Here is a 17,604-nt window from a genome sequence, read left to right as displayed (position 1 = left end):
TTCAAACGCGATTTCAATAAACGGCTGTGCTCCCTGGCTAGCTCACGGGAAGCAAGACCAAACGACACCTCCGTCTCCTCGTTGTCTGAGCTCGCCACATTGGTGTCAGAAGTGGGATGATGGTGGCACCCCATGTTCTGACCCGAGTGACTTTTCCCCCGCCGGTCGTGACCGGACGGTGCGCCAAAAGAAGGCACCTGGACATTTGCAGGACTTTGTGTGGAGCAATGGGGTCGTCGAGGACGACTGACCCCTTAGGTGGGGGGCTATGTAGCGGGTCAGGGCTGTTCGGAGTTCTGTTTGTACAGTTATGTTTTGTTTATGTTGCCATAGTGACGGGTGACGCCCTCTCGCTGCGACGGTGTGTCCTTCCGGGGTCAGAGGGCGCCCTGTGTGTTGTTGTTGTTGTTGCTGTGCGGTTGCCACGCGGTTGCCGCGCTGAGCAGTTAGCTAGCGGCAGTGTTCTTCTGCAGATGTCAATAAACGGCTGTGCTCCCTGGCTAGCTCACGGGAAGCAAGACCAAACGACACCTCCGACTACTCCTTGTCTGAGCTCGCCACATTGGTGTCAGAAGTGGGATGATGGTGGCACCCCATGTTCTGACCCGAGTGACTTTTCCCCGACGGTTGTGACCGGCCGGTGCGCCAAAAGAAGGCACCTGGACATTTGCAAAGTGAAAGCAAAAAACAAGCGCAAATTCAAACGCGATTTCAATATGTCACATATTGACAGTGGCTCACCGATGCCAATGACATAATTACCCAGCTACATTTCCGAAAGAATGCAAAAGCATTGACATTTATTTTTCCAGATGTCAATAAACGGCTGTGCTCCCTGGCTAGCTCATGGGAAGCAAGACCAAACGACACCTCCGTCTCCTTGTTGTCTGAGCTCGCCACAATATTAAACATATCAGGTCCCCATAAGGAAAATCATGTGCTAACGGCTGTCTAAATGACTCGGGTAAAGTTTGTAGCATGCATGCTTGTTGTTTTTGTCTGCTTCCACTTGTCTTTGCACTAGGATGATGTCAGCGTAAATGTGCAGTCATATTCGTTGTGTTCCCACTAGTGCTGTCAGCGTTAATCTCGTTGAAATGACGTTAACGCCACAACACGGCAAATCTCCGTTAATGAGCTACCCCTGATCGCCCTGTGCGTGGGGCTAGACGGCCAACACGTTAACGAGCTAACTGCGCTAACACACTAGTTTCCACCCATGTAATTGAGCATTGCGTGGCACATCCAACATACTGTTTTACTTTAGTCTAGGGCTGCCACGATTTGTCGACTAGTCACGATTACGTCGACTATCAAAATCGTCGACGACTGATTTAATAGTCGACGTGTCGTTTGAAGCTTTGTAAGATCGCAAAAGACGCAGGAATAATAGCAGGATTTAAGAGTGTAATAACGGACTGAAACAGAAGATGGCAGCACAGCATGTACAAGGATGCCAGCTGCCGTTAAACCCCGAAGAAGAAGAAGCAGCTGTGTCCCAGAATTCATAGCGCGGCCCAGCTTAGTTTCCAACAATGGCGGTAGCTAGTTAGTTTTAATATTACTCTTATTATTCTTTCTGGGTCACAAAATAAACGTTTAACATATTTTCAGGCGAGAATGTAGCTGTGTAAACCTCAAATATCTGCTCAGTTTATCAGGACACCACATATTTTCAAAAGCGCTCCGACGTTTTCGGAGACGTCTGTTACCCACTAGCTCGATAGCTAGCCGGGGGCTAGGTCACTAGCGCCTGAGAACACCGGACTCCCGGCAAATTGTTTTCAAACCCACCGCCGTCTTTCGCGACTCAGGTTAAATATATATGAGTCACTTAGATAAATTAAAAATGTTATTGTTTGGCTTTTTTTTTAGTATTTTATTTGTTCTTGAGTAAATCGGTTTGGCTGAGATTAAAGTTATAGTTTTTACACAGCTGAATAAACGACAGCTGATTATCAGAAGTGTGAGATGCTGGAGAATATACTCCGGTGTCCTGTTATATTTTAGATAGCAAGGAGTTTATTAAACTTTACCGAAACAATCTGCAAATTTCATTAAAATTGAATAAACTATCATCTTGTCTTTATTTTTAGTTAGCACCTTAAAAGCTTAAAGCTGTAAGCTAATGATAGTTATATAAGAGCAGATGCTGCTGGTGCAATAAGCTGTAGTTTTACGTCCAGTGGATGATGATCTGATTAGTCGACTAATCGCATAAATAATCGGTGACTAGTCGACTATCAAAATAATCGTTTGTGGCAGCCCTACTTTAGTCCATGACGCGCTTACCTTCAGGGTCATACGTCACATGAAAACCAAAATAATTCCAAACGCCAGATCTGAATGATGGTGGGGGAGGTTCAATTTGCCATGTTGCAATGAGAGCTTAACTTCTGTCTCGCTAGCTTGCCCTGCGCTCTTCCTTCTGACAATGCTGTCTGTGTTGAACGCTCAGTGGATCTGCGCTCGACAGTGTAGTAGTCGAACGTAGAGTAGTCGAACGCAGATTCACTGAGCACTCAACACAGACAGCATCGTCAGAAGGAAAGTTGATAAAATCCATCCATCCATCCATCCATCCATCCATTCGCTTCCGCTTATCCTTTTCAGGGTCGCGGGGGGCGCTGGAGCCCATCCCAGCTGTCATAGGGCGAGAGGCAGGGTACACCCTGGACAGGTCGTCAGTCTGTCGCAGGGCCAACACACAGGGACAGACAACCATTCGCACTCACATTCATTCGCACATTCACACCTAGTGGCAATTTGGATTATCCAATTAACCTATCCCCACAAGCTGCATGTCTTTGGATGGTGGGAGGAAGCCGGAGTACCCGGAGAGAACCCACGCAAACACGGGGAGAACATCCAAACTCCACACAGAAAGACCCCGGCCTGATGTTGGAATTGAACTCAGGACCTTCTTGCTGTGCGGCAACAGTGCTAACCACCGTGCCAGTTGATAAAATAAATTACAAATTTTGTATTGTTCGATACATATGCGTACCGAACCGAAAGCACTGTATCGAACGGTTCAATATCAATACGAGTATCGTTGCACCCCTATTTAATAATATGTATGCATTAAGTCCATAGTAATTACATTAATTACAAAAAGTGCAATAAATATAAAAAAATTGAATTGAATTGAAGAGGTTTATCCCTCAAAACTTTAAATACAAAAAAGTTGCAAAAAATAGTTTACAACAACAGGAAATTTATTTTGAGTGTCTTCATAGTTTTATTTTGGAGATATAGCATTTTTTATGTACTGGAGGAAAAACAAAAAACAATCCTATGATGCAAATTTGCAAAGAAAACAGCATGTGCATCAAAATAAACTATTTCCAGCAGTGCAATTCGAGTTCTAAGCATCCCAGAAACTATTCAGAAAAGTAAACATGACTTATAAAAACACCAGTATAGGCTTTTAAGGCCTACAAGTAAAAAAAACTACATTTTCCGCGAAAATGACGTCACTTCCGGTTTCAGACAGGAAATGGTGGACATGCGGTAGTTCGCGTTGACCTCTTTTTCATTGTGGGAAGTGTTACGAACAGCTGATCAGATCGGCAACGCCTGTTTCTGGAATATTATGGTTTTTTTTCCTGCAAGTGCTTTTTATGCAATTTTTGTAAAGCTTTACGTGGAAGGAAACCGTGACCGAGGACAAGCTGATGGCATAAGATGTAAGTACAACTCCTCCCCAAAACAAATTATTGCGCTAGCTTACGCGTTTCTGGTTCTACAGGGATTTAAAGGGTTAACAATAACAATGTATTGAATAATGACTTTAAAAAATAATATAAAATAGTGTGCAAATACTGATAACAGTGCAAATGTTTGCAATATAAAAAATAAATGAAAAATGTAAACATCTATGTTTCGTGAACTTTGCAGTGTTGCTCTGTGGTGCAGCTACGACACTGTAGCAAAGTTTACACACTATGTCTACTTGATCCACGTCTGACTCCACGAACCCATAATGTTTCCACACCACAGAAGTTTTTTTTTGTTTTTTTTACCTCTCTTTTCAACCAACGGCAGTCACTCTCCTCTCCAAATAACTTCTGCTTAGCTTTCCGAGCTTCCCTTGGGTCCTCTTAATTGTTGTGACACGTGTTCGAAATGCAGAGAGGTGCGCTCGATTTGCCACACGGAGCAGCGCGAGAGAAAAGCACGAGGGAGGGGCTAATAATCGGCTCAGTCATTTTTAATGATCGTTGAAAGCCCAGATCGTAATCGTGATTAAAATTCGATTAATTGAGCAGCCCTATATAGAAGAGAAAAAAAGGCTAACAGCAAACACACAGTCTACAGGCCTGAATCAGACAACCACAGGGTTAAATCTGACACAATGATCACTTCACAAGGTGTAAAAATAGAAGAGAAACTCAAAATTTCTATTAAGATTTTCAAAACAAATTGCTCAAATCAGATAGAATTCAAACTAACTATATGTGAAGGTTTTGGGCTTTGATGTGTGCAATATAAAAGCACCCAGAACAACAGCAGATTTGTTGATTGTGAAATACCGCAGAAATATTAAAACAGACTTTTCATTATCAGCCAGTAAACTTAAATAGATGGTTCATTAAAAGTAATCATTTTACAAAATACAGAGCTGTCCAAAAGTCTCAAGCACAACTCATTGCTTTATATTTTGCTTCCAGGGAGCCAGAGTTTCTCATAATGTTTTAAATGGTCTTAAACAATAGTTCTCCAGGTTTTCTGAAGGCCTTTCAAAATTTTTCTTTGTAAATTTGCTGCCTCACTTGTTTTCAGTCCGGTCCTTGAACCTGACCATTTTCAGAGGGATCTTTTTTTAACCAGTTTTGTGTCCACAAGTCCACAAGATAAGCTATAAAAGAGCCAATTTTAAATTGTATCTTCAGGTCCTTGGCTACTTCTGTTAATACGTGGCAAGAAAAAAAAGTTTCTATAGTAGATGAACAGTGTCTGTTCCACTGTTTCAGTGGAAACAGGTCTCATAGAGTGATGAGTCCAAATTTGAAAATTTTATTTCAAATCGTCATCAGAGATTGTCCGGAGAGGTACAAGAGCTTGTCAAAATAGATGGAATTATAAACACAACAAAGCACAATCAGATTTTTAGTCCTCTCGTTCCATTGCCAACAGCTTCACTTTTCAGCATGACAATGATCCCAAATACTGGATGGAAAATGCACAATATCAGTTATGGATTGACCTTCCAATATCCTGGACCTCAACATTATTGAAGGAGTGTGGTATCTTTACAGAGGATGGAAAAAATGCAATGCTAATATTCAAAGAAGAGCTTTGAATAACTCATCCTCTATGAAGAATACAAACTGTGCTTTTGCCTTATATCCTGTATTTATGTTTATGTTTGCAAATTTTTAACAAGTCACTGCACCTATTTCAACATAATGAAAAGAGGGATGGCTTTTTCACAGTACTGCTACTCGTTTACACTACAAGAAAGAGAAAGGACAGGAAATGCTTTCTTAAAGCTGATTATTATGGAAGGGTTTAACAGGTCTGGCTTACTTTAGCCTAACCTAAACTGTTTGTGGTCCATGAACACATTTGAGAACAATTCAAGGCCTTGTGTTAATAACTCCAGGAAAGAAAATAAACTTGAAGCAAGCCAAGTTTATTTATTTATTAATGTTGATTAGTTAATAATATAATGACTTAGTTGGGCTTGTTTTTAGCTCAGTGTCTTAATATTGATTCCAGTTTTACCAAATAACATGCACTCTAAAGAAAACAACACTTAGCCTGTCAGTTCACTTTGGCTTCATGTGAATCCACACCTCCTTTCTGTAGAAACTCAAGGATGCAAATCAAGTGCATTGTAAGTTTTTATGCTGTTTGTTGGTACAAATACCAGTCAGCCAATTATCAACTGAAAATATGTGGTGTGTAAAACTTTTACTCAAGCTTGCAAAATGTCTCTTTACACATTTGCACCATTTCAGAGTGTAGTTCATAGAAGTTACAGATCTTTTATGGGATACATGCACGTTAAAACAGGAATGGCCATATGTTTTTTAAAAATATGTTACCAAATATTTTTAAAATACAGATAAACTGGACCTGTAATATTTTTTTAAAGGCAACTGAATTATGAACAAAACCTTCAAAGTTTGTACAGGATATTTTTAAATGAACATTTAAAAGAGCTTACTTATATGTCTGCTGTAGGTTTATTTAAATAACCTTTGCATGAACCTGCTTTGTGCAACATTACATGCAAATACACATGCAAAGCCAACAGTGAGGTAAAAAAAATTTTAAAAAATGAACAAAAACAGATAATAATGTAATGTTCAACATCACACAAACTTTAAACATGTGAGTAGTTTTTGTGGCCTCTTGGGTTTGTCACTATATATTTTCACGTAAATGACCAAAAGTAACCAACTTAACATAACATTGGACATGCAAGGTGTTGCTGTGATAACATCTCAGTAAGTTGACACACACAGGGGTTTACTGTGTGTGCTCATCTCATGAAAGACTGATACACCAAAAAAAAAGGAAAAATCCACAAAGAAAAAAAGACAAATTCCAAACCACAAACAAATGTAATGAAAATGTCATGAAAGATGAACACCGCTGATGCAGCATACACGCTAACATAGAGTAATAACATAGTGTCTCTATGGTGAGTCTTTTCATCTAGGAGCGTGACAATTAAATGCAATATCTTAACCGTGTGAAAATCATTAGTCTTTTTAACATCATCAAAAAAAAAATTTCTAAAAAGATTGTATGAAAAGATTCATATCAGGTCATACTACACATGTATTTGTTTTTATTTGCAATTTGCTCTTCCTAAACTGTCAGGTTTGGTCAGACAGGCGAGGGAGGGCATATGGACTTATGGGTGAATTTGCATAAAACCATCTGTCATGATGCTCTGACAAGAAAATACAGTAATGTCAGTACTGTGCCTTCAGTCTAACACTTATTGGGATCATGGCTTCACGTTTCACTCTGCTGGTTTTGTGCTGTTTCTTTACACTGCGCTGCAGTGAGAGTTTGCCTGAATGGGTCAACAACATTTCTACCAACCTCTTCAGTTTGTCTGGGGACATTATGCTCGGAGGGCTCTTTCCCATTAACGATGTCACCAGCAGCCTCAGTGACATAACAGAGCCAAACCAGATAAGCTGTGAAAGGTAAGGATGGTTAAGAAAAATTCATCACATATACAGGGAGTGCAGAATTATTAGGCAAATGAGTATTTTGTCCACATCATCCTCTTCATGCATGTTGTCTTACTCCAAGCTGTATAGGCTCGAAAGCCTACTACCAATTAAGCATATTAGGTGATGTGCATCTCTGTAATGAGAAGGGGTGTGGTCTAATGACATCAACACCCTATATCAGGTGTGCATAATTATTAGGCAACGGCCTTTCCTTTGGCAAAATGGGTCAAAAGAAGGACTTGACAGGCTCAGAAAAGTCAAAAATAGTGAGATATCTTGCAGAGGGATGCAGCAGTCTCAAAAGTGCAAAGCTTCTGAAGCGTGATCATCGAACAATCAAGCGTTTCATTCAAAATAGTCAACAGGGTCGCAAGAAGCGTGTGGAAAAACCAAGGCGCCAAATAACTGCCCATGAACTGAGAAAAGTCAAGCGTGCAGCTGCCAAGATGCCACTTGCCACCAGTTTGGCCATATTTCAGAGCTGCAACATCACTGGAGTGCCCAAAAGCACAAGGTGTGCAATACTCAGAGACATGGCCAAGGTAAGAAAGGCTGAAAGACGACCACCACTGAACAAGACACACAAGCTGTAACGTCAAGACTGGGCCAAGAAATATCTCAAGACTGGTTTTTCTAAGGTTTTATGGACTGATGACATGAGAGTGAGTCTTGATGGGCCAGATGGATGGGCCCGTGGCTGGATTGGTAAAGGGCAGAGAGCTCCAGTCCGACTCAGACGCCAGCAAGGTGGAGGTGGAGTACTTGTTTGGGCTGGTATCATCAAAGATGAGCTTGTGGGGCCTTTTTGGGTTGAGGATGGAGTCAAGCTCAGCTCCCAGTCCTACTGCCAGTTTCTGGAAGACACCTTCTTCAAGCAGTGGTACAGGAAGAAGTCTGCATCCTTCAAGAAAAACATGATTTTCATGCAGGACAATGCTCCATCACATGCGTCCAAGTACTCCACAGCGTGGCTGGCAAGAAAGGGTATAAAAGAAGAAAAACTAATGACATGGCCACCTTGTTCACCTGATCTGAACTCCATTGAAAACCTGTGGTCCATCATCAAATGTGAGATTTACAAGGAGGGAAAACAGTACACCTCTCTGAACAGTGTCTGGGAGGCTGTGGTTGCTGCTGCACGCAATGTTGATGGTGAACAGATCAAAACACTGACAGAATCCATGGATGGCAGGCTTTTGAGTGTCCTTGCAAAGAAAGGTGGCTATATTGGTCGCTGATTTGATTTTGTTTTGTTTTTGAATGTCAGAAATGTATATTTGTGAATGTGGAGATGTTATATTGGTTTCACTGGTAAAAATAAATAATTGAAATGGGTATATATTTGTTTTTTGTTAAGTTGCCTAATAATTATGCACAGTAATAGTCACCTGCACACACAGATATCCCCCTAAAATAGCTAAAACTAAAAACTACTTCCAAAAACATTCAGCTTTGATATTAATGAGTTTTTTGGGTTCATTGAGAACATGGTTGGTGTTCAATAATAACATTATTCCTCAAAAATACAACTTGCCTAATAATTCTGCACTCCCTGTATAAATGACAGTGTACGCTAACCCTAACTTACCATGACTTCTACCGTTTTCTGCTTGTGGCTGAACAGTTTAAATGATCTTGGACTGGGACTTGCTATAGCCATGAAATACGCAGTGGATGAAATCAACGGAAACCAGACTCTCCTCCCTGGCATCAAGTTAGGTTATGAAATCTATGACACATGCACACAAGCATCAGTCATTATAAAGCCCACTCTGTCTTTTCTCACTGCAAAATTCAACCAAGAACTACCTGTGCAGTGTAATTACACCGACTATGAGACGAGCGTAGTTGCAGTGATTGGTCCTTATGTCTCAGAAATGGTGTCAGTCATTGGAAAACTCCTGGGATTCTTTTTGATGCCACAGGTTTGAATACACATACATCTTAAGATTTGCAGCATAGTTTCTATTAATGCAAAGATCTGACAATAAATATTTCAAATGTAAAAGTAACTCTTACAGGTAGATCTAAGGATTTGTGCCAGGTTATATCACAGAAAATTAATTCTTTCCTGTTTAGTTAATTTAACATTTTTACCATGATATATTAGGTATTATCCAGTATGTCAACAGTGAGTACAGGTAAACAACGCTAATTTTTACTTTTTTATACTTGCACCAGATTAGCTATGGAGCCACCAGTGACAAATTCAGTGATGATGTTTCCTACCCGTCATTCTTTCGTACGGTGCCCAGTGACAAATGGCAAGTGGATGTCATAATAAAGCTAATAGAGAAATTTGGCTGGAACTGGGTGGCAATTGTGGGCAGTGACGAGGAGTACGGACAACAAGGTGTGCAGATGTTCACCAAATTTGCAGACAACGCATCTCTCTGTGTGGCCTATCAGGGTCTGATTCCAGTGTACACTGACCCTGTGCCAATGGTCAAAACCATTATAGGCAATATAAAAGAGACTAAAGTTGGAGTGGTGGTGGTGTTCACTCTTCCAGAGCAAAGTGAAATCTTTTTTAAAGAGGTTGGTGAAGCAGATATCTAAAGCAACTAAGAAATTTATTATTTTCTATTAGTGGTCAGAATTTGTTCAGCACCAGTTAATCATTTAATTTATTCCAGGTTATCAGGAGTAATTTAACAGCTGTTTGGATTGCCAGCACAAGTTGGACCATCGATGCTCAAGTGACTTCTCTACCCAACATTGAAACAATTGGAACAGTCGTCGGATTCCTTGACAAAATAGGCACGCTCAGCTTGTTCAGTGATTATGCAATGGAGCTCTTCAAGAAACTCAGTGCAGAGCGGGCAAAGACATCCACTCCAACTACAAATCTTAATCATCCAAACAATCGCTGCCCACAATGCTGGAAATTGTCACTAGACAACATTAGCATAGTGGAAGCACCTGCAGTGCAGACGTCAGCTTTCAGTGTGTATGCTGCTGTTTACAGTGTAGCACAGGCACTGCATAACCTGCTGGAGTGCAATTCAACTGCCTGTAAGTGGGGATCTGGAAGCAAAATCTATCCCTGGAAGGTGATTTATTTTATTTTTTCTAGTATATGGGTGACTGCACAAAATTTGCAATCAAGTTTATCAATAACAACAATAATCAAATCATTAAAAAAAATCATCATTTTGCAGCTGTTGGAGACTTTAAGGAACACTTCTCTTAACATAAATGGCACACGTATAGAGTTTGACGATAATGGCAACCCAAACATGGGTTACAATGTCATTCAGTGGGACTGGAAAGACCCATCGAAAGTGAATTTTAAAACTGTGGGAAATTATACCGAAGAGAAACTGTTCCTGAATGAGGCCCTCTTTAATTGGTCAGCTAACAAGGTAACTTTAAAAAAAAAAATTGTGTAAAAGGTATTTCAACCAATTTAGTGAAATCATGACCCAGTTTGAATTCCTGAATTATTTACCACAACTTTTGCAGGTTCCTACATCAAACTGTTCAGCAAAATGTGACACGGGTCAGGTCCACAGAGTCAAAGGCTTCCATTCCTGCTGTTTTGACTGCATTGACTGTCTTGCTGGCACTTACCAGGCAAAAAATGGTAGTGTATTTGTTCATTCTTGTCTCACATATCGGACCTTGGTTATTTGAATTCTTGTCAGAGATAGATACTCTCACGCATTTCTCATAAAATAAACCTGCAGGTTAATTTAGTATAACCTAAAAAATAACCATAATGAGAGTTCCTCTACCTGCCAGCACCGCTAAAGTTTTCAGAGTGATGCTATTATAATTGAATAATTGAATAGCCAGGAAAACACGCAAAGGCAAAAACTTGGGAACTCAGAATATTTAATCATAAATTAAACTCAGTATAAAATGCCACTGGGCACAGTTTTCAGGCTGATGTTCAGGTCTGTCTCCCATCAAATGATAAATTGTGCTGTGTAATATTATCCAACACAAAGCTGTGTTGAGTGAGCAATTTTCTGTTATTTTTATATACATGTTATGTGAAATCGTATAGATTGTGATACTTGGTCACTGAAGCTGTTGATTATTTTATTTACCTAAATATTACTGATTCAATAACTGGCAGATCTTATAATGTATAATGTAATTTATCTGTAAAATAATAAGTTAAAATAAAATAAATGACCTAGTATGAAGTAGAAATAAATAGTGGAGTAGAAACAGAAGTAGCATAACATAAAAAGTACTTCAAATTAAGTACTTAAATGAAGTAATAATGAAGTATTCAACTAAACACATTAAGTTACATTCCTATGAGTCCTATCTATGCTCTTGATTAACAGAGGAGCTGTGTGTGTTTTTTGTGCTTTCTCACTCACAGACGACACCCAGTGTACTAAGTGTCCCAACCGTCAGTGGTCCCAGCATCGCAGCACAAACTGCACGGACCCCATCTTTAAGTTTTTTGAGTGGCACAGCCAGGATGCTGTGATAATGATGCTGGTTGGTACGCTGCTGCTGGTATGTCTGGGTGCAGTGGGTGTCATGTTCCTGATGCACCGTGGAACCCCACTGGTAACGGCCTCGGGGGGTCCCTTGAGTTTTGTGGCTGTGCTTGGCCTGATGGGAGCATGTCTCAGTCTGCTGTCTTTCCTGGGGGCGCCAGGGGATGTGGTGTGTCGTCTTCAGCTGCCCTTCACCTCCTTTTTCCAGACGCTCACCCTCTCCATTATAGTTTCCATCTCACTACAGGTGAGGAAAGAGTTGTGAAACACTGCCACACATTGGCAGTGTGCAGAAACTACAGAATTGGTTAGACATAAAGATAATGGTTTGAACTTTCAAAAGATAAGCATAGTATAGAAATGAAAATCGTCAAAGTACAAATTATATTTATATTAACATCATTAAAAAAATCTAATTAACAACTTTAGTGTATTCAAAAATACTGCCAACAAATCACTTCAAATGCACTTAAGTAAAAACACGAAATGGCAGCTTCTGAGGTCTATAAAACTAGCCTTGTAATGACTGATATAGTTGCTTTCTTATTTAGTTTTGTAGAATATGAATTTCTAACCACCTAACTGTGACTTGACACAACCCCAAACGTGTGTGTAATTATTGCCTATGTGGGAGCGTGCATAATATACTGTGGAACCGAAGTACACAGTACAAGACTAATGGTAACCTTTCTTTTCGAACAGATACTCTATGTGACAGAGTTCCCAGAGATGGCTGCCTCTCACCTGCATTTGTTAAGAGGCCCTGTGAGCTGGCTGTTTGTGCTGATCTGCTGCGCTGTGCAAGCTGGTCTCTGTGGCTGGTTTGTTCAAGAAGGACCTTCATTGTCTGGATATGTGGCAAATATGACAATAGACTTTGTAGAATCATTCCTCTCGTGTCCTGTTTCACCTTTGATTGGATTTGCCTTAATGCAGGGTTTCAATGGTGTAATGGCCCTTGCATCGTTCATGTGCAGCTTCATGGCAGTGAAGCCTCTTCATCAGTATAATCTAGCCAGAGACATCACCTTTTCCACCCTGATCTACTGTGTCATTTGGGTGATCTTTATTCCAATCTACACAGAAAACAACAGAGATAATAACAAGAACAGGTCAGTTGTCCATGTTTATTTCAGCCTGGCAAGCAACTTTGGACTGTTGGCAGCCTACTACTTTCCAAAATGCTACTTGCTGTTAAGGAAACCTCATTTAAATACAGCAAAGTACTTCTGTACCTTCTTAGAGGGCGTCCCACCAACTCAAACAGAAGAAGAGCAACAGCCAAAAGCACAGGAAGGACAATAGACAGTTAAACTGTTTATAAAGTAAATCAAAGAATCATATTCTAAAAACCAAACATTACATTATATTTATGGATGTGTAATATATAACAAAGGCTAGAAGACTATAAAATACACTAGATTAGGTTATAATAAGCATTTTATCCTAATACTCTGCAAGCATGTAATCCATACAGCAAATAACAAAGAGTGCATTGTGTTTGTTTAGTAACATGAAGTCTATGGGTTCACATTTGTCGCTGATTATTTACCAGGAACATTGTTTTGCTTGTATTAATGTTAGTCACAAAAACATTAACTGAATAAAAATAATTGAGGAACTAAACTTAATGTACTGCAAAATGTTTTTTGTTTTTTTTCAATATGCATGTTTGCAGTTTTGAAATACACTGTTAGAGATGCAAGTCATGCATGCAATAGAGTTGGCTTTCAAGTATTGTCTTGAACAAAAATAAAATTGTCATGCAGACAGTTCTGCTTCTGAATAATACACTTTATGTTATTTGAATCACTGAGTTTGAGTTTAATCTTTTAGCTGCTAACACAGTGTTAGAACTTTGTTGTTGAATAACTGATAGTCTCTTTTTTTCCTTTATTGTTTTACTGTAATGAAATGTAATGATGAAACAGGTAGCAAACTCAAATGTCACATGTGCCATGAGCTACAGGATTAGTTTCCATCATCTTGTATAGATGTGGCTGTTTCACACCTCGAGAACACGTGCTCCCACCACCACGGTCACGCAAATCAAAGGAACCTGAACACTAACACGCGGAGGGATGACGAGAACCCACACAAACCCAGAAACCCCAAGTGGCCCCAACCAACAGTGAAGACCAGGACAGAGTGGATAATAAGGTGCTGAGCCAAAAACATGCAGGGAGGCCTCCACCAGTGCCCGAGGCCACACAACGCATCCTGGTCTCACCCAAGCAGTATGGACTGCAAAGAAAAGGAACCATAGCACAGTAAGAGCTAAGGGAACCCTAACAAACCCAAAGCCCAGGAAATATACCAGCTGGCACAACCCCAGCAGCACAGGGTGCCCACATGACACCCCCCCCCCCCCCCCCACCTAAATCAAAGTCCATAAACTGTAGGTGCTTTCAGCTGCTCCCTTACTTCCCAAGGGGTCACCACAACAGACAGATGTTACCTTTGCCACCAATTTTGCACCAGATGCCTTTCCTAATTTGTGTCTTCTCCTGGTCTTGAAACCTTTAAAATTTCTTGTGTCAAGAACATTTTTGAACCACTACAGTAGGGATCCACTCCTTTTTCATAGTTGCACAGTGTGTGAAACAATTCCCATCCTAACCTCTAATGGCATCCAGCCAAGCAGAAAGATTTTGTGCTACTTTGTCAAGAAAAAACTGTTTACAGCATTCATAGGAATCATTATGAGAAGACAGCTAACAGCCATGGTTATAGGTTTTGCAGTCGTGTTAATATATTTTTTTACTTTTTCCTTTGTCTTAGTACCGCACTGATTTATCACTGTGTATGAAACAAAACAGGCAACTCTTTGCATGTGTGTGATGTTGGGCCAGATTATCAATAAATGGTCTCCTTAGCTACAAAACACAAAAAGGTAGGAGGTGATTTCATGCTTGAGGAAGAAAGCTGCTCTGACATAAACAAGATGTTAATCTTGCATGCACTGTATGCACAAATACTGAACCCGCCCGCACACAAGATCCAGTCAGAGACATGTAAGCATCTTTAAATGTTTCTGCAAATAAAGAGATCCTGACCATTCACAGAGAGGATAAAACCTTGCATGCCAGCTTGTGTAAAAGGGTGAGGGTAAGAAGACAGGAGCAGACAAGCTGTATTAAAGCAAACTAACACCGACCTTCTTACGTCAAGATGACAAGATAGCAGCAGACTTCCTTTATTCCCACGGCAAACCCTTTGTCCTAAAGTCAAGCTTACTCATGTCAAAAGATACACTGAAAAAATGATTGATGAAGTTTTATTCACATATAATGCAAGAACTTGCAGAAGTGTGCTCAACATGTTTTAATGCTAAACAAAAGTAAATTTTGCAAATTTCTATACTGTAGTTTCCGATCAGTCACAGGTAAACATCTTTTCAGAGGATTTTTACCTGAGAAGTATTTCCAACAGGCAGTGTATGTCTTTGTGGTTGAGCAAAAGCAGACTGGATCAGTGCGGGGCATATCTGAGCATTCAAAGTCTCTTACCGCTTTGATAACTATAACGATCTGGTGATGGATCGAGAACGAATGAGAAGCAGTTCTTTCATGTGCAGGAAATGATCTGATCTGATAAAATGCAGATGTGCCAACATGTGATTCAGCAGGAACAGGTGAGGGTACACTCCTGTGGGTTTTCCCTACAGGAAGGAAAGAGAGCAGCCAGAGGCAAGATGCTCTCAAAATATATATTGTAATATAAAGCACCTTGAGATAATTGTTGGGATTTGGTACTGTATAAATAAAATGTAATTCAATTGAAATAAATTGAGATGACTGTTAAAACTACACATTTTCATAATCTGTTTGTAGCAGCTGCTTTGCACCTTGACTTTCTCTGCTGTTGCTGTGAGTATTTCTCAGTGAAATGTGATTCGTAAGAATGCCTTTAGTTATGTGGAGCAAACTGGAAACCACTTCCCCCTTGCATGCTCCAAATGTCAACTAGAGAATCAGGACTAAATAATGCAGCTCTTCCTTATAGTAAGATTACTATGAATCGCTCTCCATTTCATTTCTGTCTTTAGGATCTTCCTCTATAGTATGTCGGTTAATGTGTTTTACAGTGATGCATATTGAATGTTTCCAACTTAAACCCTAGAAATGATTAATGTGGTTTTCTTTTACTCATGTTTCTCCTCTTATGTTTGTAGGCCATCACATTTTAATGGTTTTAATTTACAATTTGTAAACAAAAAATTGGACATGATGGTGAGTCTGTACCTGTGATCTGCTACAGATTTGGTACACAAAAAGTGGAGCTGCACACTGGGCTTTTTACGGATGTAAAATGTTTAATCATACAGTAACTTGATATTGTTTTAGTTGTATAATCAAAGTACCTAAAGTAAACACATTACGTAGAATCCCACTTTTCAGAATACTATGGAGAACTGGATTTGCTGGAATTACTGGATCATAATTATTGACCCAATGATGTGCATTTAAAGCTATTTGTTGGTGGGTGGTGGTATTTAAAAAAGAAAAATTCATGAATGTAAAAATATTTGAAAGGGCCAATACAAGGCTTACAGGATCCAGATACACTACAGGCCAGATTCATTCAACCAGAAGGTCAAATGTTATACAATGATTGACTTTGCAAATATAAAACTTAGTAGAATCACTGGCAATTCTAATTTTAAATAAGAAAACGATTTAACCACTTGCTCAAATCATAAAAAAACTTCTTGTGTTTTTTTTTTTATTACCAAGACAAACTTATCACCATGTGAAGATTTTGTGATTCTGAACTGTAAGCACAAATAAAGATAACAGACTTATTAAATATGGAAAGACCCTGGCATATTGTGGAAAACTGGCTGTTGATCATCATGAGTGTTTTACAATATGCATGCACTTCTTGACACCAAAAGAAAGAGAAAAAACTGCTTTCTATAACATTTCAGATGAAACTGAGTACATGAAGTAAAATCAGACACTCCTGGCTTAATATTTGAGAATAGTTCAAGAAAAGATAAACCTGTAGCAAGCCAAGTGTTTTTGCTCTCTTTTGATTCATTTTTTGTTTTGTTTTTTTGTTTTTTTGGCAATACATGATGATGCTGTTGTATCTCCCTGGATATTTGACCACTCTCAGAATTAGTTGAGTTCATTTAAAATGCTTGGTTTCCTGGCAAGGGCTTTATATTTTCCAAAAACCAGTTTTGATGTGTGTTTGGGATCATTTTCCTGTTGGAACATTAAACTGTGTCCAAGTTTCAGCCATTTAGCTATTGATTTGAGGAGGTCCTCCTTCTTCATTGTTCCATACATGTTCTGCAATGTACCAATACAAATGTCAGCAAAGCAGCCCAAGAGTATGATGCTACCACCAGCAGCTGTCAGAGTATTCTTAGGTAAAGTATCACCTTTACTCCTCCAAGAATACAACTTGACATTGTGACTAAATAACTTAATCTTTGTCTCGTCTGACCAAAAACCTTTTCTCCAGAAAGCATTTGGCTTCTATGTGTATACACTTCATTTGAGAATGAAGATGTGAGTTTTGGAGCAGAGGTTTCCCTCTTGGTTGGCACCCTTACCATCCATGGTGTTGTAAAACCCATTTCACTGTGGACAGTTAAGCTGCTGTTCCAACAAGTTCTAGTTCATGGCAGGCTTGAGTCTTGGTGGTTCCTGGGTTGTTCCTTAATACCCTAACCAGTTTCCTCCCATCTGTGGCTGACAGTTTGAGCCTTCTTTCTGACTTTGGCAAAGTGGAACTGATAAATTTTGAAATCTGCATTTGTTTAGAAATGGCTCCAAGAGACCTTCCTAATTTGTGGAAATGTATAATTCTCCTTCTTAGATCCTTACTGAGTTCCTTTGTCATTAACATGTATGCTGTGCAATTATTCCACAAGAACAATTTAAAGAACACATTAAATTACCATGACGTTACATATACTAATCATG

At 39.6% G+C, this 17,604-nt stretch overlaps 1 protein-coding gene across 1 annotated transcript; it reads left to right on the top strand.

The window, feature by feature from the left end:
* Positions 1 to 6,969: 6,969 nt before the first annotated feature.
* On the top strand, positions 6,970 to 13,277 carry LOC309707531 (taste receptor type 1 member 3-like; the record flags this gene model as incomplete). The annotated part of the gene is made up of 8 exons (XM_082534902.1): positions 6,970 to 7,172; positions 8,827 to 9,127; positions 9,384 to 9,740; positions 9,839 to 10,255; positions 10,364 to 10,567; positions 10,668 to 10,788; positions 11,542 to 11,912; positions 12,368 to 13,277. The coding sequence occupies 8 exons, from the start codon at positions 6,970 to 6,972 to the stop codon at positions 12,968 to 12,970; spliced, it is 2,577 nt and encodes an 858-aa protein (XP_082391028.1). The 3' UTR covers positions 12,971 to 13,277.
* Between the last annotated feature and the right edge of the window lie 4,327 nt (positions 13,278 to 17,604).

This window comes from Aulonocara stuartgranti (assembly GCF_965226115.1).
Source record: "Aulonocara stuartgranti genome assembly, chromosome: 5".
NCBI lineage: Eukaryota > Metazoa > Chordata > Actinopteri > Cichliformes > Cichlidae > Aulonocara > Aulonocara stuartgranti.
The sequence above is the reverse complement of the archived record's forward strand: the minus strand, read 5'-3'. Positions and strand labels throughout refer to the sequence as shown.